The sequence below is a fragment of the Linepithema humile genome, chromosome 5 (assembly GCF_040581485.1).
Source record: "Linepithema humile isolate Giens D197 chromosome 5, Lhum_UNIL_v1.0, whole genome shotgun sequence".
NCBI classification, from domain to species: domain Eukaryota; kingdom Metazoa; phylum Arthropoda; class Insecta; order Hymenoptera; family Formicidae; genus Linepithema; species Linepithema humile.
The window spans coordinates 545,154-565,896 of NC_090132.1; the positions used below are offsets into that span (position 1 = coordinate 545,154).

The window sequence follows — 20,743 nt, forward strand, 5'->3', positions numbered from 1 at the left end:
AGTTCCCCGCGTTAATCGCGCCCGTGCCCGAGCGATGCGATCGTTACATACTGTTAATAAATAAATCCCCGTAGAATAAACACGTTGCGGCTTAACGTCTCTAAATTATTACCCTTCCGATCATCGGTTTATAATAAAGTCTCGGGTCGGATTGTGTTCGCGTCCGTAGAATCCTGCGGAAACGCACGCGGCAAAAAGCATCCTCTCCCTTTCCAGGCGGAATTAACGAACCGTTCTCTCGCTCTTTCTTAGTCTTCTCGGTAAATCTCGGGGAAAGAAAAAAACGCTTGAGCCTGAAAGTAGCTGCGAATCAAGATTATCGCCGCTGTGTCGCGAAAAAGACGAATTCCACGAGGCCGCTCGAAGCACGGCCGATGCACACGATTCTCACTTTCGTTTTATGGAATTTCAGCCATTACCGGCACTCAATATAGCGCATTCCCGCGCGGCGTTCCTCGTTTCATTAGCTCGTTCTTCGGCCCCGATACAATATTAACCGCTGTATCGCGGTGCAATAAATTTTTTTCAGCGGGATATTGGGCGAGCTCTCGGTATACGGCGTATCGACGTTTTGACAATGGGTTTGGAGCAATTGGCGTTTTGATTAAGTGAATTACAGCGTGGTTTAATAACTATAAAGAGATTTTACGATCGCTAAAGATTTTATCGTTCCCTTTCGATTCGAGTGATTACTTCAAATCAAAGGTAATTTTCTCGGTGCGAGTAATCATTTTATCTTGAATTTAACAAGTGCCCAAAAAAAAAAAAAAAAAAAAAAAAACTAATAATGCAAAATATTTGTCGCGTTTTAGTTTTCACGGTGCGTTAGACTGTAGAAGAATACGTGAAACAATTTTGAGCTGACATGTTTAAAATTTGAACCGGTTTATTAATTTCACAAATCTGATAATCAGTGAAATTAGATAACTGTTTTCTACATGCTCCTGTTAATTATTTATTGATTTGATTTCAGCGAGAATGATTTGATTTCGCGATTCAGCGCCGCGCTTTTGAACGAAATTTGATTTTGCGGTAAAAATATATCGCGAATTCACTGATTGCCAATATCAAATGATATAAAATAACGATTCGTCTCTCTCGCCAAAAGAACGATTGCAAAATGCGATTATTGGAGGGTCGAAATCGACGCGCCGGCAAATAAAATGTAATTTCCAATAGACGTTAATTCACCAACCCTCGTTCCCCATTCCTCTCGCGCGCACCTCCCAAACACCTGGAAGTGCAAGCGGCGAGAGGGAATCTCGCCCCCTCGATGCATTCTCCCAACACTCATCCCCTTATTGCCCGCGCGAGTAATCGCGGATTGATTGGATTCCTCTCCACGGTGCGTCCTAAGCGCATTCGACTCACGCACGAAGCAGCAGCAACGCGTTCTCGCTGCCATGATCGGAGCGTGCAACTCGCAGACGATGGAAGGAGCGCGCGGGCCCCGCGGGCGGGCAAACGGGTGGTGGCAGGGCCTCGCGCGAGAGAACACGCGGGGGAAGAGTGGATGTGTGCGGTGGGGGAAGAAGGGCTGGAAATGTAGGCTGTAGCTGCCGCTGCGGCTGCTGCTGCTGCTGCTGCTCGAACGATGGACGCGCACAGGTTGTTCCTGATCCGAACGCGCGTAATAGAGGCCAGGTAGGCGGGTCGGCGCGCGGGCAGCACGAAAAGTAGGGCCCCGCGGCTTCTCCAGCGAACGTTTTTCTCTAAATTACAGCTCCGGCCCCCTCTCTCTCTTCTCTCTTCTTTGTCGCTCTTTTTCTCTCCCTCTCTTCTCTCTCGTTTTCTCCTCTCTCCCGCGGGGTACAACCGAGTGAGCTCCGTCCGAGCGGGGAACCGCCTGTTGCCTGAATCGCCGAGTGCTCTCGTCGCGCGCGCAATCTCGCGAGTTGTAGCGCGTATCGCGGCGTGAAGAAGAGTTATCGTTGTCCTCTTGGCGCCGAGGCGGGTCAGCGCGGAAATTCCAGAGTCGCGTCAAAGAACGTTTCGACGTCGCCGCCGCCGCCGCCGCCGCCGCCGCTGCTGTCGTTTCCACCGCATCCGGTTAATCGCGCGGATGAATTAACGGCAAATTGTATTTTTGATTTAATACGCACAGACGGCTTCTTTCTCTTTCTCTCGCCCTCTTTCCGTCCTTCTTGAGCTCGAGATTTCCCTGGGAGACGGGAAGCTTAATGCATGCCTCCGGAGAGTATATTATTCTCTAAATTATAGCCGCGACCGACTCGTTCTCTCGGCTGCTGCGTTCATCTCTCCTCTCCTCTTTTCTTTCCTCTCGCATCTTTCCCGCGGGGCTGTCGAGGATAGCCGGACCGGGCAGCCGGCCCGCCGCTACTACCTGAACCACGCACGAGTTCTTTCCCATGCACGATGATCCTCTCTAGATACCAAAGATCGCGGCCGTTATCGTTGGCGCCATTGTTTGCGCCCAGAAAATCAAAGCCTAGAATTTGCACCCACCGCACTTACGGCACTCGGCGAATCATCGACTCGCGCTACAACCAATCCTATTTTTACCTGCTAATTTAGTTGGACAATTCGCATTTCGAGTTAAAAATTTATTCGACGATTTTTTAAAGACTATTTAATATTTATGATAAAATTAATTGATGATTAAAGTTAATTAAAATTAGATTTATAAGTAAATGATTAGCATTTGCGTATATTTTGAAGCAAAGTTGGAGAATGCGTTAATGCGCATCGACCCAATAACCTCCATAAGCATTATAGAATTAGCCGAGATCTAGCGGTGCGTCGTCGACAAGGCATATAATTCGTCCCGACATTTTGAAGACATACCACAGGCAATGAGATCACGAACGGTTATTCACGAACGCGCTTTTATTTTCGCGATTGCACGGCAGACTTTTCACGGTCAAGCGACGCTGGCATTGGCGAAGCGCTGCTCCTTGCACGCAAGGGGGATACCTGGTCAGAACTTTCCACCGAGAGATGGACCGATGTTTATTGGACGAGATAGGTAAACCGGATCGCGAGCAGGCCGGGAGCCATCTTCCAGGAATGAAAATAGAGAAGAGGCATCCCGATGTGCCCGAGGAAGAGACTGGACGCGAAATTTCCGTCGTTTCTGCGCCGAGAGGAAGCGTCTCTCGTTTCTTCGCACCCCCTCCGCCCCCGATTTTTACCAAGCGGTAATTTACGCGGGATCTTTCTCAGGGGTCTGTCAAATTACAGACCATATATGTATAATTCGACGCACTTTTTTTCGAGTATCCGGGAAAAGGGGGGAAGCGATATGCGCGCGTTAACGCGCGATTAAGAGGCAGTAATTTTACCGTTAATAACGGCGATTAATTTGCTCATTTATCAAGTCGTCGCGAAACGTACGCGTCTGCGTGCGGCAATCAGTATCGGTAAGCGTGCATTAAATGCAGACCGCGGAAGGTCGTAGTAGCCGAGGAGACGAACGAACCAACGGAGCAAAAAGCTATAGTAGCCGCAAGTTCAGCATAAACCATGTATGCGCGTCGTGTATCGCCGCGCGGCACGGATGAACTCACGTAGGTTTGAGCGAGCCAATGCGCCGAGATGGATTCCAGCCTGCAATCTGCATAATTCTCCGCCGGGGATTGCCCTTATCCCTTCGCGCTCGCGCGAGCGATTCGCGGAACCTCCTCCGGTCTCGCATTAAACGAGTTCCGACCGACCGACGGCCGTCACATCCGTGCCGCAGCCGAGATTAGAACTTTGGTAAACCGAAGCACGTGGAGGACAGGAGGACCGGCAGCATCGATCGATCGACACCCCGTGGTTTTGATGCGAAACGCGCGACCTTCGGCCGACCATTTATAAAGTGCGAATATTTGCGGAATGCTTTGTTCTCCCTCGCGGCGCAGCTGGGAATTTCCTGCAAGGCTACTTGTTGTCGTCTCGTGTGCCATTCATTATCGACCGCAGCGCGCTGCATCGCGCGCCGGATGAATGGCGATTGAGTAACGGAGAGATTTCTGTTCATGGATTTAAACGATATTCATTACCTCTGATTACATTGTAGGCAAACTCAAGGCGATCGCTGAGAAAAGTCGGAAATCGAGTATAAACAGCAGCTCGTTCGTCTTGATAACAGTCAATTAATTTTAATGCGCTGCGAGGAAGCATAAAAAGCAGCAGAATTGATTTTGCAGTGACTAGAAAAACTTGAAGATTATTTAACTTTTAAAAATGATTTATAAGCATTGCGCAGTTTTTTCGTTGATATTTCATTGTTTTTTTTTCTTAAATCGTAAATGTTTCTAAAACTTTTTTACTCCATTTTTACAACCATGTCTTGCCGACATAATCTTGCGGTTATTACATAGTTTATAAAAATCTTTTAATTTACACATATACGCTAAAGATCGAGAATCGGTGTAGTTTTACGAGCCAAATTTCCAGGAATGAATTTATCGCGAATGCGGGGAATGTTAGCGTTGTTACCGCGGGGGCTAGGATTTTACAGATGGCGAACGCTCCGGCGATCGTCGTTAACATAAATGATCGGAGTCGTAAGATTGGGCGATGTGATGATACGGCGGAGGACCTCGCCGAATCGCATCGTATAATCGGGAATTCGAAGCTGGCGATGATACTCTCCTGCGAAAAAAATTCGCTTCGAAAAGATAGCTTATGACCGTGACGATATTGCAAAGAGCGTTTACCGGCTCTTCTTCGTGGTCTAAATTATTTTCTCTGCCACGTACGAACGTAGCAGTGATGGATTCTCATGATTACGAATCGTTTCTCGCTTCAACGTGATCACGGCCTTGCCATAACATTGCGCTTCTTTAACGCAACTTCGATATGCCAGTTGCGAAAGTGCCGATGATCATTATTATTTAGCATGCTATTTTCGTCACGTTATTTCGTAAAGGAAGTTTTACGTAATAATATGTAATTCACGTGAAAATTTGGGCTTGTAATACTCAATGTATCTTTCTGCAGAAATCAGAGGTTAAATTCAAAATAACAAACAATATACAACAACGTAATCACGAACAATCATATGATGAACAGAATTTTTGTGGAAGAGATCATTGTCACACACGTTGATAAAGAATGCACACACATTAATGAAGAATTCATAAATGAAAAAAAAGTGTGAGAATCCAAGAGAGTCACGCTATGTAGTTATTACATTCCCCTAATAGAGCTCGGCATTACGGAATGTTTTATTACAGACATCTGAATAGAATTTTCTGCACTACTTATAATATACTTATGTCTTTATGCTATGTATGTGAAAGTATAACCCATACAGTTGATACTTTTCGTTAAATGTTTCTCGCGTGCTTACCGCGTATTCCCTGATTCGCATCGAACCTGAAAGATCCACTATGACATCGCTCCGCCCTTGTTCGCTCACGTGCATTTGCAAACCGGCAATCCGGCGATTACGCAAACGCATCATTTGCATGGTCCTATACCGGTCTGGCGTCGCGTCTCTCTCTCACGGGGGTGGAACGGGAGCAACGCTTCCGCGCACACGCGCGCCCAAGGTAGCAATGAAAATCTATACGCGTGAATTAAACGAAAGATGATCTCTAATATCCGATCGAGCGGGCAGGTAGGCATCTCCGCCGGTGAGGTTAAGAGTCCGACAATTATGCTGGTCGGAAACGCTCGTCGCGGTAGCTGCACCCGTAAATGCATTCGCGCCGATGAGAGGAGAGAGGCAATAAGGCGCTTCGCTAATTTTCCGCGACTGTTATAAGATTCGCCTTGGCATTTCTCATCCGCGGCGATCCGAACGTACTTATTTTCAGTGATGATACGCGGATAGGGAACGGCGCGCTCTTCCGGGTCACAGTCTTCTAATTCGCCCTCGAGCAATCCTCGCACGATTCTCGCTTCCAAATAGCGGGATCACCTCTCACGGTCAAAAAAATGTTTGAAGGCTACTTGGGCGCGATCACGGCATCATAAATCTCGTGCGCCGTGGATTTACGAAGAGATTCAACTATCTCGAAGAATGCGGTATAATGAGAATTCGAGGATCATATCGTGCGCACGTCGACAGATGTTCGTCAAGAAAATTGTCCGTCTTTCGTGACGGTCCTCACGGTTCTAGCTTTGATCCCAGCTAGGAACGAACGAGAACTATACTATATGAATCTACTTCTCAATTAACATGCATTCCATTTGCCCACAGAAATTCTTTGAGTCATCTCAATTAGTTTGATTCTTGATTAAGAAATTCTAAGTTTCTAAACACATTATATATCAAGGAAATAATTTTACACGCAAAAAATATCTTTGTTATACAGATTATAAATAAAAATCCAAAGAATTGTAACACGAAGCAAAGTGTCTATCACTGTCCGTCAATATTTTGAAAAAATCCACGGAGATAGTTCGGAGAATGGATCCGATAAATCCATCTTGAATATTCCTCACGCACAAAGTTTCCCGATAAAGTTTCACACCAGCAGCAGGCAAGAATCCTGCGTAAACTCGCTCCTAATAAAAAGTTGCACCTGAAACTCCAACCCATTAGCTTCTTCTTCCATCCCGCATGATACTTGGCGTTAAATAATTTAGCCAATTAGTCTCGAGTTAAATGTGCGCTAAAAAGAAATCAGATGCAAATTACTCGCACGTTGGAATACCGCTATCGCCTTTTCCACGACACCGGACAGTGCAGCGCTCGCACGAGCGTTATCGTATAAGGTAACCGAGACTCCCGGTAGTCGGCCGTGGCAGCTTTAAGTCGCTCCATCCAAATCGGGGGGGAAACACGTTGTAGGCGCTGGTGTGCGCGCCCCCGCCTACATTCTAGTACAAATATTGAAACAAGCTCCCCAAAGGTTCCGCGAACGAATCCGGGTATCGAGACGAAGTCGAGTGGCGTAGCATAGGGGAATCCTCCCCGCAAACGGCGTTCCGTTCGGGAATGCCGCGTACGTCGAATACGTACGTCGTGACCGCGCGACGCGCAGCAAGTCGGGAAGTCGTAATGAGCCGTCGTGGGAAACTGCTGGGGAGAGAAGAGCGACGACGACGTTCTCTCTTCGCCGTTGCCGGTTCTCGCTTCCAGAAGCGCGGGAAAGAAAGAAAGCGAACGAGCGCACGCGCGACGCGTCCGGTCTCTTCTCGCTCTACCGCATCGCCGCGCGATGCACCTGCGGCCTTCCTCGAAGAAGCCCAATTCCGTTCTTGCCACCGAGTACGAATAAACGCGAAAATCGGGTGGCAGGTGCTGCTTATTCGTGCGAAAGAATAGACAAAATTCGTTTTCTTGAGAATGGAATTTTTTTTTCTCGCGAACATTCAATTTTGATATTTAAAAATTGAAGCTCAAACTATAATGATAAAAAAATACTTGATCGATTATCAGAAATGTTACATTTGTCGTTCTACAAATTAAATTTTTAAATGTGTGCATTGAGATTTTCATTAGATTTGATAAAATGTTTGAAAAATAATTTAGATCACACATTTGATTGTAAAAATAATTTTTGTATAGATATTTAATGAAAAATTAAAATCGTAAAATAAAAGTCTAGCTATTTCCATACACAATGTATTCTAGAACGACTCTAGTAGAATAACTTTCACGAAACACCTGCTGCCTAGTGAAACAGGTGACGCGCATCGTGCGGGCTGTTCAGAATGTACCGGTACATCCATCAATTAGTTTGAAGGAGTTCATTTGAATAAGCTTAATTCTCGCAGACGTAAAGTTAGAAATAAAAGTTGCAAGATCAGTTTGAACAAACGTCTAATTTGAGAAACGTCACTTGAGCCATCGCGGTATTGTGAAAATACATGTGCGCGATAAACGTAATCATTGATCATACATGCGGAACTCGTCGCGTCATATTTTACGAGAAACAAAGCGATTAGAGGAGTCAAGCCATATTGGCAATTTGTACATCAGAGAACTTGGTTTGTGTACTACAAATCAGGCATTTTCAGACTTTGCAGCTCAACGTAATTCCCAAATGGATATAGTCATTCGAGGCGATGACGCTAAGTATAAGCGATACATCAGTCTGTATAAGCGAAAATCCATTTGATCGTCGACGTTGATGAACGCGTTGTAAGCGGCGTGTACAACCGTACGCACCGAGCTATTCACGTGCGCGGACAAGATGCACCTAGATGCAGAGGTACTCAAACTTTGCAATCATGCAAAACAAAATGTAGGAGATAATGTACATTTGAACCCTTCCGTATCTTTGATCTTTACACTGTTAAATTTATCTTGGCTCTCACATTCTTAAGACATTTGGAAATTTTTCGATATTGTTTTACAACTCTTACACTTTTTCTTTCTATCAATAGTTGATTGAAATATTTTATTCGCGTAATTAAAATGTTTTCATCTTTATTATCGATGTTATTATTACGTTTAACTGATATTAATTTTTCATATAAACGTCTATAGTGTATTTGTGAGTTCTCGATGTGTGCTGACTGTTATTCGCGAAAGGCTAGGCGAATAGAAAATCCGAGTTTTCAGAATTCCACTTTAATAATGTTAGTATGCACATTTATTTGATTCGAGTATATTGCGGTATCCGTAAACGTGCATAATTTTCTGCCGACAACGCGCGTACCTTTCTCATATACAATAAAGTTAATAGGCGTTACATACGAATGTACCTCATTTCCCGCAAACTGTTATTTGGTATTTTCTTGCGGATGGTGGTCAATTAAGATACAGGCGTAAATCGTCGCGGAAGTCGTATTAAAGGACCGATTGACCGCGTTCCCGCATCCGTCGCTCGTAGTTTCTTGTGCCGGCCATCCATGTCGCATAAAAATTCCACATCTCGTGGTTTGAGAACCCTAGTTCGTGCCGCGTAGCAGTCGGGTAATTTCGTCGTGCGACATACCGCAGTTTGCGGTACCAAGCGCGCTGCCCGCCGCCGCCGCTGCCGAAGGCCCATAGCGCACGATTACGCCGGCAGTTTCGCTCTAAGAGAAGTAATAGCAATCTCTATCGGCGGGGCAGCAGCCGCAAGAAGTCTGCCGATCGCTACAATGTAGTTTTACACGCTGGAGGCGGGTGCTGGATGTGCTGCGCGGTTACCGGATATCGCATTTGCCTGTGGGGTCGGAGGGCAGCAGCCCGCGATTAACCGCGCAGGAAATCGATTCTGTAAGAAAAATGACCGCCTCGTGGAATTCCGTGTATCGATGCGTCAGTATCAATATTCCGTCGGTGAAAAGGCCTTCTGGTCGAATCGTAAACATTTATTGATCCACGGGAAATCGTTAACGCGAGCGAGCGGGTCATTAACGAGTCGTTAAGTTCTTTTTACGATTAGATCACCGTAAAGCTTGTAGAGAAATCTTGTGTCGCGCTGGAATGTGAAATGATGTGCCAAGTATAGCCGGCAAGAAAGAAACGTGGACAAGAAATTCTTATCCGTATTAGGACCATTATCTTCTTGCGTATCTTTAAATCGTTCATAAATCGAACACGATAGTGATGACATGACTGTAACCTAATCTTTTCATTCAATTAATTTACATTTCCAATTTTAAACTTAAATTATGTGTTATGAGTCCTATGAGACGAATACGTGTGAGATAATTACGATAAATACAAAATTAGCACTTATTTTACAAACTCGGATCTGAATAAATTTTACAACAATCGCATCTCATTATCTGTTATCTTAATTACGTCGAAAACTAAACTTAACCAAGACGAAGTCTCTAAAGTTGATAAAAGTTAGGATTGTTAAGATTCATCTTTTTACTGCAAACATATTGCACTCAAAAAAATGATCTTGCAATAATAGCTAAAATTTTCTAGGTGTAAAAAATTAACTAAAACAGATAAATGATTAGCAACTGTTGTGATATTGCATATGTAATTACTTAATCAGTTTAGATGACAGAAACAGAATATATATCTGTATTGTTTGTGAACTTTGAAAAGAAAGTTTCTCTAAAGCGCCTATCTATATAAGATCAATCACGTGTTAGATCATGCAATGAATAACATTTAGCAATGGTACCTAAATTTTTCAGAAGCTATTGCTAGAACATTACTGCTATAAATTCTATATGTGACAAACAATGTTTTCACAGATCCGAAAAATAGCGATACATTCTTGTTGCGATATCTAGAAATCTAACTACATCAGCGAAATATTTTTTTGAGTGTGAATTATGTCAAAGCACAAAATCATGTGAATTTTTTCTTTGTATTTGTGCGTTTAACAGCATCGGTAAAATATCTTGAAAATTCTTTTTTTCATTAACTCCCATACGAATAATTCTACGCGTCTCTCATTTCCGACAAAAATGAATTTAATGAACTGATCAAGATTTACTGTTTGCTAATCTACGAACCGAAAAAAGAGTCCTCGGCGTGTCTTGCCGATTTATGCTATCAAACGTGAGTGATGACATGCAAAAAATGTTCATTTTATATTTTGACGTATAATGTAAGAGAAACAAATTTCATCTCGGCACGATTTCTCATTTCTGAGTCTCGTTTCTACGTCGTAATTTAATATGACTGTAACGAGGGACTCGAAACCTTAATTCAGGCATATTCCATCGTCGCAGACACATTGAACACGACATATTGAGCGTCCGCAATTAGGTTCTGCGAAGAAGGTACATCCGTGCTCGACGTCGCTCAGATCACTGTTCTTCTCCCATTACGAGTCTCACTTAACGCCAAGTGACATTCCGCTAGCGCGGTTTTTGCGCGGTTCCGCTGACCATTCATTGCACCTTGCGCGAAATCTTCGTCTCGCGTGTGACAGTTTTTGCGGCGAACTTTGCGAGTACGTGCTCGCCGACACCTTCGACACGGAGAACCTTAAGGGAACGAGATCCTCCAGGAAGGTCTCGGTCGGAACGAGCACGAAGGAGGCGTGTCGTACACGTACGGACTGGAGTCGCCATGTTATATTCTTCACGAATGAGCTCATTGTACGTGGGCACAATTCGATGTCGAACGTTCACCGACCGTATAGTCTGTGTTTTTCAACCGTACCGCTATCCATAATAGACGCCTTTATTACGAATAGAGACTGGAACTGAGCCACGCATGGCGCCAAACAGTTGCTCGAATCGCCGACGTGTGCTCGCGTTTCTACGAGTCAATTGTGTTGATACTATAGACGAAATGATGTGGCCTATCTTGGCGCATTGTGCGAACGTTCAAGCATGTGAAAGATAGGTAGATAGGACACTTGGTTGTCTGGAGTAAGCTCTGTGAGAATAAGGACACATCTACGCCAGTAAATAAACCAAAATTATAATGAGCATAATTAGCGCAATACCGTTAAGCAGTGCAAAAAGAAAGTTGACACAACATACCAGCATATCTATGCGTTGTAAGAAATATTTATTAATCTCAATATTAGTATTAAATTATTTTTTATTAAAAGTCTTTAAATATAAAAAAGAATAACACAGAAATCTAATGGATCAGGGATTCTTGTTGGTAATATTTCGTCTTTTTCACAAATTATCACGTTAAATCTACAATTATTTGCGTAAAAAGGGAAAACAGAAATCTAACTTGTTTTAAAAATATAAAAGGAAAGAAATTAATAAAGATTTGTCATTCATATTCATATATTATACGTTACTCAATTAATATGTTAATTTTATGATGGACCCATCACGGTTATCTTGAACATAAAATATAATGTAAGATGCTGTTGAAACAGACAAGACTTCTGTAAGTAGGAGTTAATGATTTTACGAACAAGAAGTAGTCTCTAATTCTCGATTTGGGTGGTCCATCCAAACATCATTTTTATTTGTTGATATTCTTAAGAAGGAAACAACGAATGTCTGAATGGTGAAGTAATTAAAAAAAAATCTCTTAAAATATTAGATCCACTTGTAGGCACGATCAGCAGGAATCGATTTGGTACTGATCATAATTTTGGTTTAGACGGTGAGTCGGCATTTTAAGATTTCAATACGCTGAATCTCGTTGGAATGCTATTTCATCATGGAAGCTAGATAGAAAGGATTTCATATGCTTATATAAATCTAAATATTTCGGAGCAAGGACGAGTTAAGCCCAGAAGTATAATAAATTGTCCGCTTTCAATGTGATCTTATCGAAAATATATTTTGTAAATTGTGCAATCGCGCTCCATCCTCGCCGCATTTCACCCCGTGTCTGAAAATTAAAATCAAAACGTTGGCGAGTTATTAGCGCTCGCGTTACGTGTATAAAGCTTCTCAAAGCAATCTTATTTTCGCGGTGGACATCTTTTCATACGTGGCAATTAAGAAGCGTAGTGCGATCGGCTGTACATCACTGTCTCTATTTTTAATTGCCAGCTGTGATATCTAATCGCAACGAAAATGGACGAGGACGCGATATGCGCGCCGAGGAAGAGCGCGCTGCGCATCTTTCAAGATGATGTCGTTGCGGCAATGGTTTCTCTCTCCGAAGTTGCTCTTTTCACAGAGAACAGAGCAGAGCGGTGGAGCGATGGAGTAAAGCGTTCTCCAGTTCGCTTCGAGAGCGCCTGAAGCTCGTCGCGCGGCACGCATACGCGGAACCGGGCCTCGCGTATTCCGACGCGAAGGAAGCCCAGGACGGGCGAGAGAGGCGTCAAGCCCCAACACGTCGAGCGTATTAGAAACGAATATAAATATATCGAGAGGAACGTGACACAGAGAGAGAAGGAGACAGTCGTGGCGCGGAGGGAAGAGGCAGTTTGCCCGTGTATTGGTAACATCGGAGAGTTACACGCACCGACACAACTCTCACTCGCTCGTTCCTCCTTCCTCACGCGCGCGCTTGGCACTCGCTTGCGGGCTCCTGCCTGCCGCCCCCCTTCTTTCCGCCCCATGTCCCGTACGAGGGGCCCGCTGAGTCCCAGAGTATACGGCTCAGTGTCCGCTCGGCCTCAGAACGCCCCGTGCCGGTAGAACGAAGGACGAAACACACTTGGAGAAGGTTTCGATGCGCGTCGCGCCGCATTTGTATTTTCCCCATCATTCGCATTTGCATTTCCCTCGTCGTCGCGACGACGAGGGAAAACTTGGCACGGAACGCGTCGTCAAACCGCACGCCGAGGAGTGCTTCGGAAAATAGTGTCGATTCGCGAGGAACGTGTTGAAAAAAAGCAGACGTTCAACGACCGTGAAGGATCATTGACAAGTGACACGCAATATAGCGTTAATACACGCTTGTCGTCCGCAAGTTCATAAGTTTGCACGAGGCGCGGTGTGTATCAGTCGGCATTGGAACCGAGATGCGAGTTCGATGTCACGCTATCGCATATCGCGAGCCGTCGGCCGCGATCTTCTTTGCACGACGCGATAGGTGTCGCGTATTAAAACGTTAATCCGTGCTGCACTACCGGTTACGTGTACAGATTGGTTCTCATCCCTCCGACTCGTCCCCCCTTCTCTTCGGCTCTTTCCGTCTTTTTATTCTACGTCATCTTTTTCTGTCGCGCTCCTTTCCTCCTATTGCAGCCGCTTTCGCCGGGAACACTCGGTCCTCTCCCTTTCCGCCTTGTTCTCTCCGATCATTCCTCTCCCCTGCACCCCCCATCGCGTTCTCTCTTTCCCCCTTGCCGTCACCATTGCCCTTATTGCTCGAGACCGAGGCAGCGAGTCTGTTCGCGTTTCGCGAGCGCGCGTGCCGATCGGGAGAGATGGAGAACGAATGGCGCGATCAGCGCGATGCCGCCGGCGAGACATTCGCGAGACGACGACAACAACAACGACGACGATACGGAGCCACAGCATCGCGCGATTGAGTCTTCCACTCTCGTAGCGGCTCCAACATCCGGCGCGAAGCGACTCAATCGCGACGCGAGACGCCTCTATTTCGCAAGACATCTCTGTTCCGCGTCTATTTCGCACAACGGAACATCTCTATTTTACGAAAGGGAACTCTCACTCGCGACTTTGTCGATGCGAGGAGGACGAGTTTGTGGAGCACGTCGATGTAACGTTTTTTTCGCACGGGGGGATGTCATAGATGAATTCAAAACGTAACGAGAGACCGAACGGGCGATGACCGAGTCGAAAAGCCGTAGGCATCTTTATCGTCGCGATTGACGAGGAATCGCGAGACAAAATGTGTTCGAGAAAGGCGCGAGGAGAACGACACGAGGAAAGGTAAAAAGATTGGATGTTTCAATGACGTCTTTTGTGTGTCGATTAATATCGATTGATCGATCGAACTGACATCGGGGAGAATAAGAGAAAGCTGAACCGCGCATCGGCGGCTTTCGTTAATTCCTTCGAGAAGACTCGAGAGTCTTCGAATCTCGCGGCGGAAACTGTTTGCAGCGGACAAGCGCCTCGTCGATGAGCTACGGGCGAGCCTCTTCCAGGAAAGCCGGAAAGCCAGGCTGCGAACGCAATCAAGAACATATACCGCGGCGCGGTGGGAGAGGCATTTAATACGCTTATATACCCGCCGAAGGGTTTCTACGGGGAACAAAAACCCGAGTGTCTCGAGTGCCCCGAAGCGTCTCCTTATTAGCTTTTGCGAGAGGACGACTGGCGGTCGCGAAAAGGGACATAATATACCGAGCGGGGGAAGCAGGGAGGAAGAGAGAATCCCGCCGGCGCTCTCTAGATTAGAAGGTCTCGCCACAGCGATTATTACCGTCGGGGCGGCCGCATTGTGAAGCAGGAGTAGAAGAACCGCCGGTGGAAATCGATCTTAACGACCACCGTCGTCCTCGCATCGGTCTCCGAGTCCGGATGTTGTTATCAGCTTGTTGTCGTCGTCGTCGTCGTCGTCGTCGTCGTCGTTTCCGGCGAGAGGCAGCATGTCGAGCTTAGCGCGACGAAGACGCACCGTGGTGCTGGGCTCCAAACGATGGTGGCAGGGTGGATGCTGGGCGACCAGGAGCCACCAGGAGGCTTACCTGCGAAAGCTTTACGGTCGCAAGAACAACGACGCCCGGACTAGCGTCGGACAGAACGATGAAGCCGCGACGCAATCCGGCGGCATCGACGCGCCCTGGGCAACGCCCGGCGTCGTTTACGATCTGCCGACCAACACCGCTGACGAGCACTACCTGGACGCGTTCCTGCGAAATCACGAGAATGGAGCGAACGTCGACGACGTCGTCGCCGCGATGGTCGGCTGCTCGGCATTGGCGACATCGCGCGCGAGTCCGACGGAGAAGTGCGTCGAGTTTCTGAAGAGCGCCCGTCACGACGACGCCACCAATTTCGATCGTCATGCCGCGGGGGATGCGGAATGCGACCGCGTAACAACCGACTGCGGTTCGGTGCACTCGTGTTACGATGCGACCGCCGCCGGTTGTTCGGAGTAAGTTGCCGCCACTCGGCGGAGATGAATGCGCCTTTGCGATGCTTCTCTGCGGTCGCGAGACATAAATTTCTCGCTGTACGGTTTAAAGATGACCGTGTTACGAAAATATGCTGCGCGCCTCGGGAAAATAGAGTGCTTATTCTGAAATCTAGGTGAAAAGAGTAGGTGCCTGCCCTCTTGTGAAAGTAGTCGCCTGTGTCAGATTTCCTAAATATTTTTGAATAACAACTAAATTTTTCCACTTCGATCCAAAAATTCTTTGGACAATATTCAAATATATAATTTTTAACTGCTAATAAAAATTAAAAATTCTCGGAAAATCAAATATTATATTATACATGCATACATTATATTTTGATTCAATCAGTTATGATATTAATAAAATCATGATATTAATAAAATTGTATTTGATTTAACAATCCGAGAGAGTCTCAAAGAGTCTTTGAAAGAATATTGTTGTATCAGATACAGCACATACCGCGACTAGACACATGTATGTATCATTACTAATCTGTTTTTACCGCTTTATCTACTTTCTATACGTATATCTAGAGCGCAATTTCCGTTTCATATATCAGCGTCTTTCACGGTGAAAAACGGCATCTTTATCATAGCCGACAGCAGCACTTGTGTTAATCAGAAATCACTTCTCGGTTATGGTAAAAGTCTACACCGCACGTCGATCGTCTTCAGTTGAACGTTTCGATAACTGCTCGACGCTCGCTGATCCAGAACATGTGGAACAACACGTACGATGTCCGTACTTGCTCCGAGCGAAAAATTTTTTATTAAAACAACAATTTATTCAAGCGAAAAAAAAGAAATACTATCGATCGTGCATGTTGAGTGTAATAATTTGCCATTTATTCTATTTTATCGTACATCAAGATCTATTTCTTTCATTACTATATCGAATATGTCTCGTATATATTAATACACGCTTCGTATATGCGGAATATTTATAGATTAAGTAGAATTCGTAAATTTCTTAAACCTATAATTCTAAATTCTGGACTGTTTTAACCTATAATTAGAAAGATTCTGGGTTTCAATACTGAGAAAAAGATCCTAAAGTTTAAATCTACAATATAATTCGGGGAAGTGCGAAACGAGAAAACAATTACATTCTCTTCAAGGATTACTGGTCGTGGGAATTTTTAAATTTTGGCATATCATAATATTTCTAGCACTTTAATCTAATTTCAAAAAATACTATTTATTATTACAAAGAATTTATCTGTCTAGATTTAGCAATTTGAACTGAATCAATACTCAGCGTGATAATTCTGTAGAATCTGTGACTCTCCTAAAATTGAAAAAAACATTTTACGTAAATATTTTAATATCTTATTTTAGGAAGATAAAACAATATTGCAATGCAATTTGATAAGATAGATTTAGATATTAATTACGATTTACGATATTAAAAATGAGATAATCGAAGAGCACCCTTTTTAATATATGGTTTTTCTTTTCTTGCAGGAAAGTGTGCAGGAGCTGCAGGTGTCCACGAGAGGAGCATCAGCGGGCTTCAACGGAGACGGGCGGTCCTTCAGGACTCGGCCTGGGCCCGGGACCGCCGATGGCGATGGCCATGGCGTTTCCGAGTGGCGCCGGCGGCGCGCCTCACCAGGAGCCGTTCAAGAGCCCGGTGCAAGCTGCACCGGCCGGCCTGGCGCTGCAGGAGGCCCTGATGCAGCATCACCAGAGACATTCGCAGAGTGACGACGACAGCGGATGCGCGCTCGAAGAGTACACATGGGTGCCACCCGGGCTCAGGCCCGACCAGGTAAAATGGAGTAAATTAATTTTAGTTTTTGGTAATATTTGGAGCGCATAGACTGCCATCTGCAAAATTTATAAAAATGATTAAGAACAACCGTAAATATTCAACATCGAGGTCTTGATTCTTTTGTGACCAGCGAGGTATTTGCAGCTTTTTACTTACAAATTTTTTATTTATAATTTTATCTCTGTACTCTATGAAATAAATATGTGTCTCACATACTATTATATCTTTAAAAAAGAAAGAAAGACACGATAAAAGTATTTGTTTATTCAAGAGCAAAAAGTGCGCAATTTCGGTCACAAGAGTATTGATGAAAACGTAGATATACAGAAAATCGGTAATCATCTAGTTGAATTATTTTGGTTGACATTATTGAATGCGAGTAAATTGAAACGACAGACTAAGCAAAAATTCAATAAACAGAGGGCAAGAATTTTTATGAAAATTTAATGATAGAAATCAAGGGTAATATATTGCTGAGATGAGAGGGAAAAAGAGACAGAGATGAAGGTCTTCTTTGCGTACACGCGTAATGTGAGGGTGTCCCCGACGATTCGTCTTGCCGGGGACCGGTAACCGCGACAGCGGGCCCTTAGATCGCCGGCGACGATTACCATCGTGAACGACGACGGCACAGTGAGTCATCGAACCGCGCACCGTGCCGGTGAAAGCTCTCACTGCTGGACATGATGATAAAGCGTAATCGGGAGGTTGACCCGAAAAAAGGCGAATAGAAGGAGAATGTAAAAGATGCAAAATGTATAACTAAACAGTTCTACTTCTTCTTTCCTTCGCTATTGATTTTATTTCGCTTTTATATTTGAAAGAAGATATTTTTTAGATTATACAATTGCAAATTTTATATACTGTACAATATTAACTTCAAAGTTCTGGTTTTATTTCACTGGTTTTTTCACACTACAATTAATAATTACATATTTTAAATTAAAAAAAAGAAGTTTCTTATGCGCGGTTAATTTTATCCAATAAAAAAATTCTCTTTGATATATACAAATTTTTGTTTTACATGTAACTTTATTGCAAGATAAAAGATATCATAAAGACGGTCGAAAGTGTTTTAAGATAGTACCCGGATTACACGGATGCGTGTCGAATCAATCTTCGATGTGTATCGAGAGGTTTCTGCCAAACGGTGCGCGTTAATGCATCATGACACGATGCAGACTGCGCCGCATGATTATGTCAAAGTCGAATCCCTCAGAGAGAACCGATGTAAAATTTTACGGGAGAGTTCACTGAATTTCTTCTCAATTTCACTATCCGTATTAATTACAATAATGATAAGAGACTTGTTATTATCTTAGGCTTGTTAGTACAGATTCCTGTTTACAAAATGTGGCCTTATAATAACGTCAATCTCACATAACGTTATAATTTTTAAAACTACTACGCGTTCTCTTAATCTTATTGTTAATATAAAATAATTCTGCAATTACAAATAGCACAAAACTATCATCATTTTTCTAAAATTGTTCTCTAATATATTGCACAGTAATTGCTGCTATTTTTCCAAGTAATTTTTCCGATCCTTTGATAGTCCGCAATTGAAACGAAACATCGGGGCACTCTGTCTATAGAACATCGAAAACGAAATCATTTGATTTAATTAAACGCACGATGGTGCGCAATCGGATAAGGCTCGCCACGTTAGACTTCTCCCCTTCGAAAGGGCTAACTAACGTGCACTCATCGTCCTTTTAATTGGTTTAAGCGCAAACGTTTTGCGTCAGCATGGCACGGAATAGAGTTCTCGCAGCCTGTGTTAGGTATTCGCGCCGCGCGCGAACATCGGTCGTTTATCGCTGCAATGCGAAGAGTGCGTGCAAATCTGCTCCCTTCTCTTCTTCTCCTTCTCGCTTTTATTTCCCGCTTTTGCGCCCCGTTCGCAGCCTGTCCCACAGCCAGCGTCCGTTCGTCCGTCCGCGCGCGCGCGCACGTTTTCTTTACTCATTTTAAGTGTCATTACGTCTAACGCGCATTATATATTATGACTCGGCATTCTCGGCGAGGGGGACGGTAATCCCGCGCAACAAGCTTTTCGCGCTCTTAAGCTCTCGCTCCCTCTGCGCGTAGACGACGACGCCGTCAATTCGCGTCTTTGCGCGAAGATCCGAGGTGTCTCCAAAGCACAACAATATTAGCGCGCAATTTCGGATTTGCATTCATAAAAAGCGATAGTCATTGAAGGAACATATACAAGCTTATGCAAATCACATGATATCGAGACCCTCTTTCCGAATTTTATCAACCCTTAAATCTCAGCCGACAATATCTGTAAATTGAGTTTTATGCTGAATTCTTTTTGAGATACACTTTGGTTATTGCTACCGTGAATCGTCATACGTAAATACTTATTTTTTTCCGTTGATACTTTTGTCATTTTTTTCTATCGAATGATTAGTCAACAGGTAATTTTTTAAGAACCATATTTTGCGCCAGATCGGCGTAAAAGAAAGAAACGTGTAAAACGAGATTCATATCTAGGCGTCAAGCGTTTAATAGCTTGCGCAGAAAGCATCGGTGTTATCGCTACTCATAAACCGACGAGAGTTGTAGCGGAAGAATTTACCGCTAGATTGTGCGGAAACTCGATTATGCGCAAATTCCGATGGTTATTGAGCGAGCGAGTGCGCGATTTCATTCTCCAGGTATATTCTTATGGTAATATTCGCGCGAAGACGGAGTTCCCTTATGACAGGCTGTAGCGATACGACGATATTCACGCGTATGTAGTATAACTGCGCATTTTTATCATGCTTTCCTTTATTTCCTCTATCGTCGCGGACTCGCTGTAGCAGGTTTCCGTCCCAGTAGTATAAACGCACTCGTCAGTGTTTTCTTACGTCTCTCTCCGGTATGTTGACAGTACTCATCCCGATACTCATCGAAATTTGCGATGCTCAACGCAGGTTTCAACGGCCATCAGTTAACGTCAGCTGCAGTTGACACTGAATTCTTTTCTCTTGCCTATATCATATCCGGTGGTGCGATAGGAAATCAGCTAAATTATCAGTTGGAATTTCAGCTGTCAGTTATGGCAATCGACGCGAACATGTAGAAGGCCTTTACCGCTCATTTTTCTGTACAGGACATAGACAAACGGATCTTGCGCACAAATCCATTTTTCAAGCAACATATATGGCTTAATATATTATGTAGACTGATTGATCTTATCGGTTATGATTTTTTTCACATTTAACATCAATCGTCTGTTTACAAGTTACTTTATAATGCATTTTACAAAGTCGTGTCCACTAAATACCGAGTTATATATTTAGAGCATTTTTTATAATAACAGTAAGTGCTTTCATTGGCAGAAAAACGTAAAGGACTTGTATAAAGAATACATATATTGTTTTGGAATATTGATGAAATGCAGATTGATGCGTAAAAGAATTTTAGTTCACAGCCTTTTATTCTTCAAGAATCGTACATTATACAATTCCCGCGTGCACGGATAAGGATTAAATATATTTTAATTAATATTTTATATATACTTTTAAATGCAAATAAAAGGAATCATAAGCGTTACTTTTAGAATACAATGACTGCGAACGTGCGCGCCGAAAACCGTTAGAGAATCTTCGCAATAACACGCTTTGAAAATGGTAAAGTCCCACGTCCTATGTAAAATAAGTACAGGTTGTCGCGGTAATTTTCATGATAGGCCTTATATCTCG

General features: G+C 44.0%; 1 protein-coding gene across 5 annotated transcripts in view; it reads left to right on the plus strand.

The window, feature by feature from the left end:
- LOC105675335 (protein prickle) overlaps positions 1–20,743 on the plus strand; it is a 110,037-nt gene that overhangs the window by 84,353 nt on the left and 4,941 nt on the right. For 3 of the 5 annotated variants that reach the window (XM_012372373.2, XM_012372375.2, XM_067356430.1), the window contains one exon: positions 16,736–17,042. In XM_012372373.2, coding sequence (XP_012227796.1) covers positions 16,736–17,042 — 307 coding nt within the window. Of the gene's footprint in view, positions 1–12,770; positions 15,251–16,735; positions 17,043–20,743 lie in introns of those variants that run through there. The other 2 variants (XM_012372372.2, XM_012372371.2) reach the window with 2 other exon arrangements.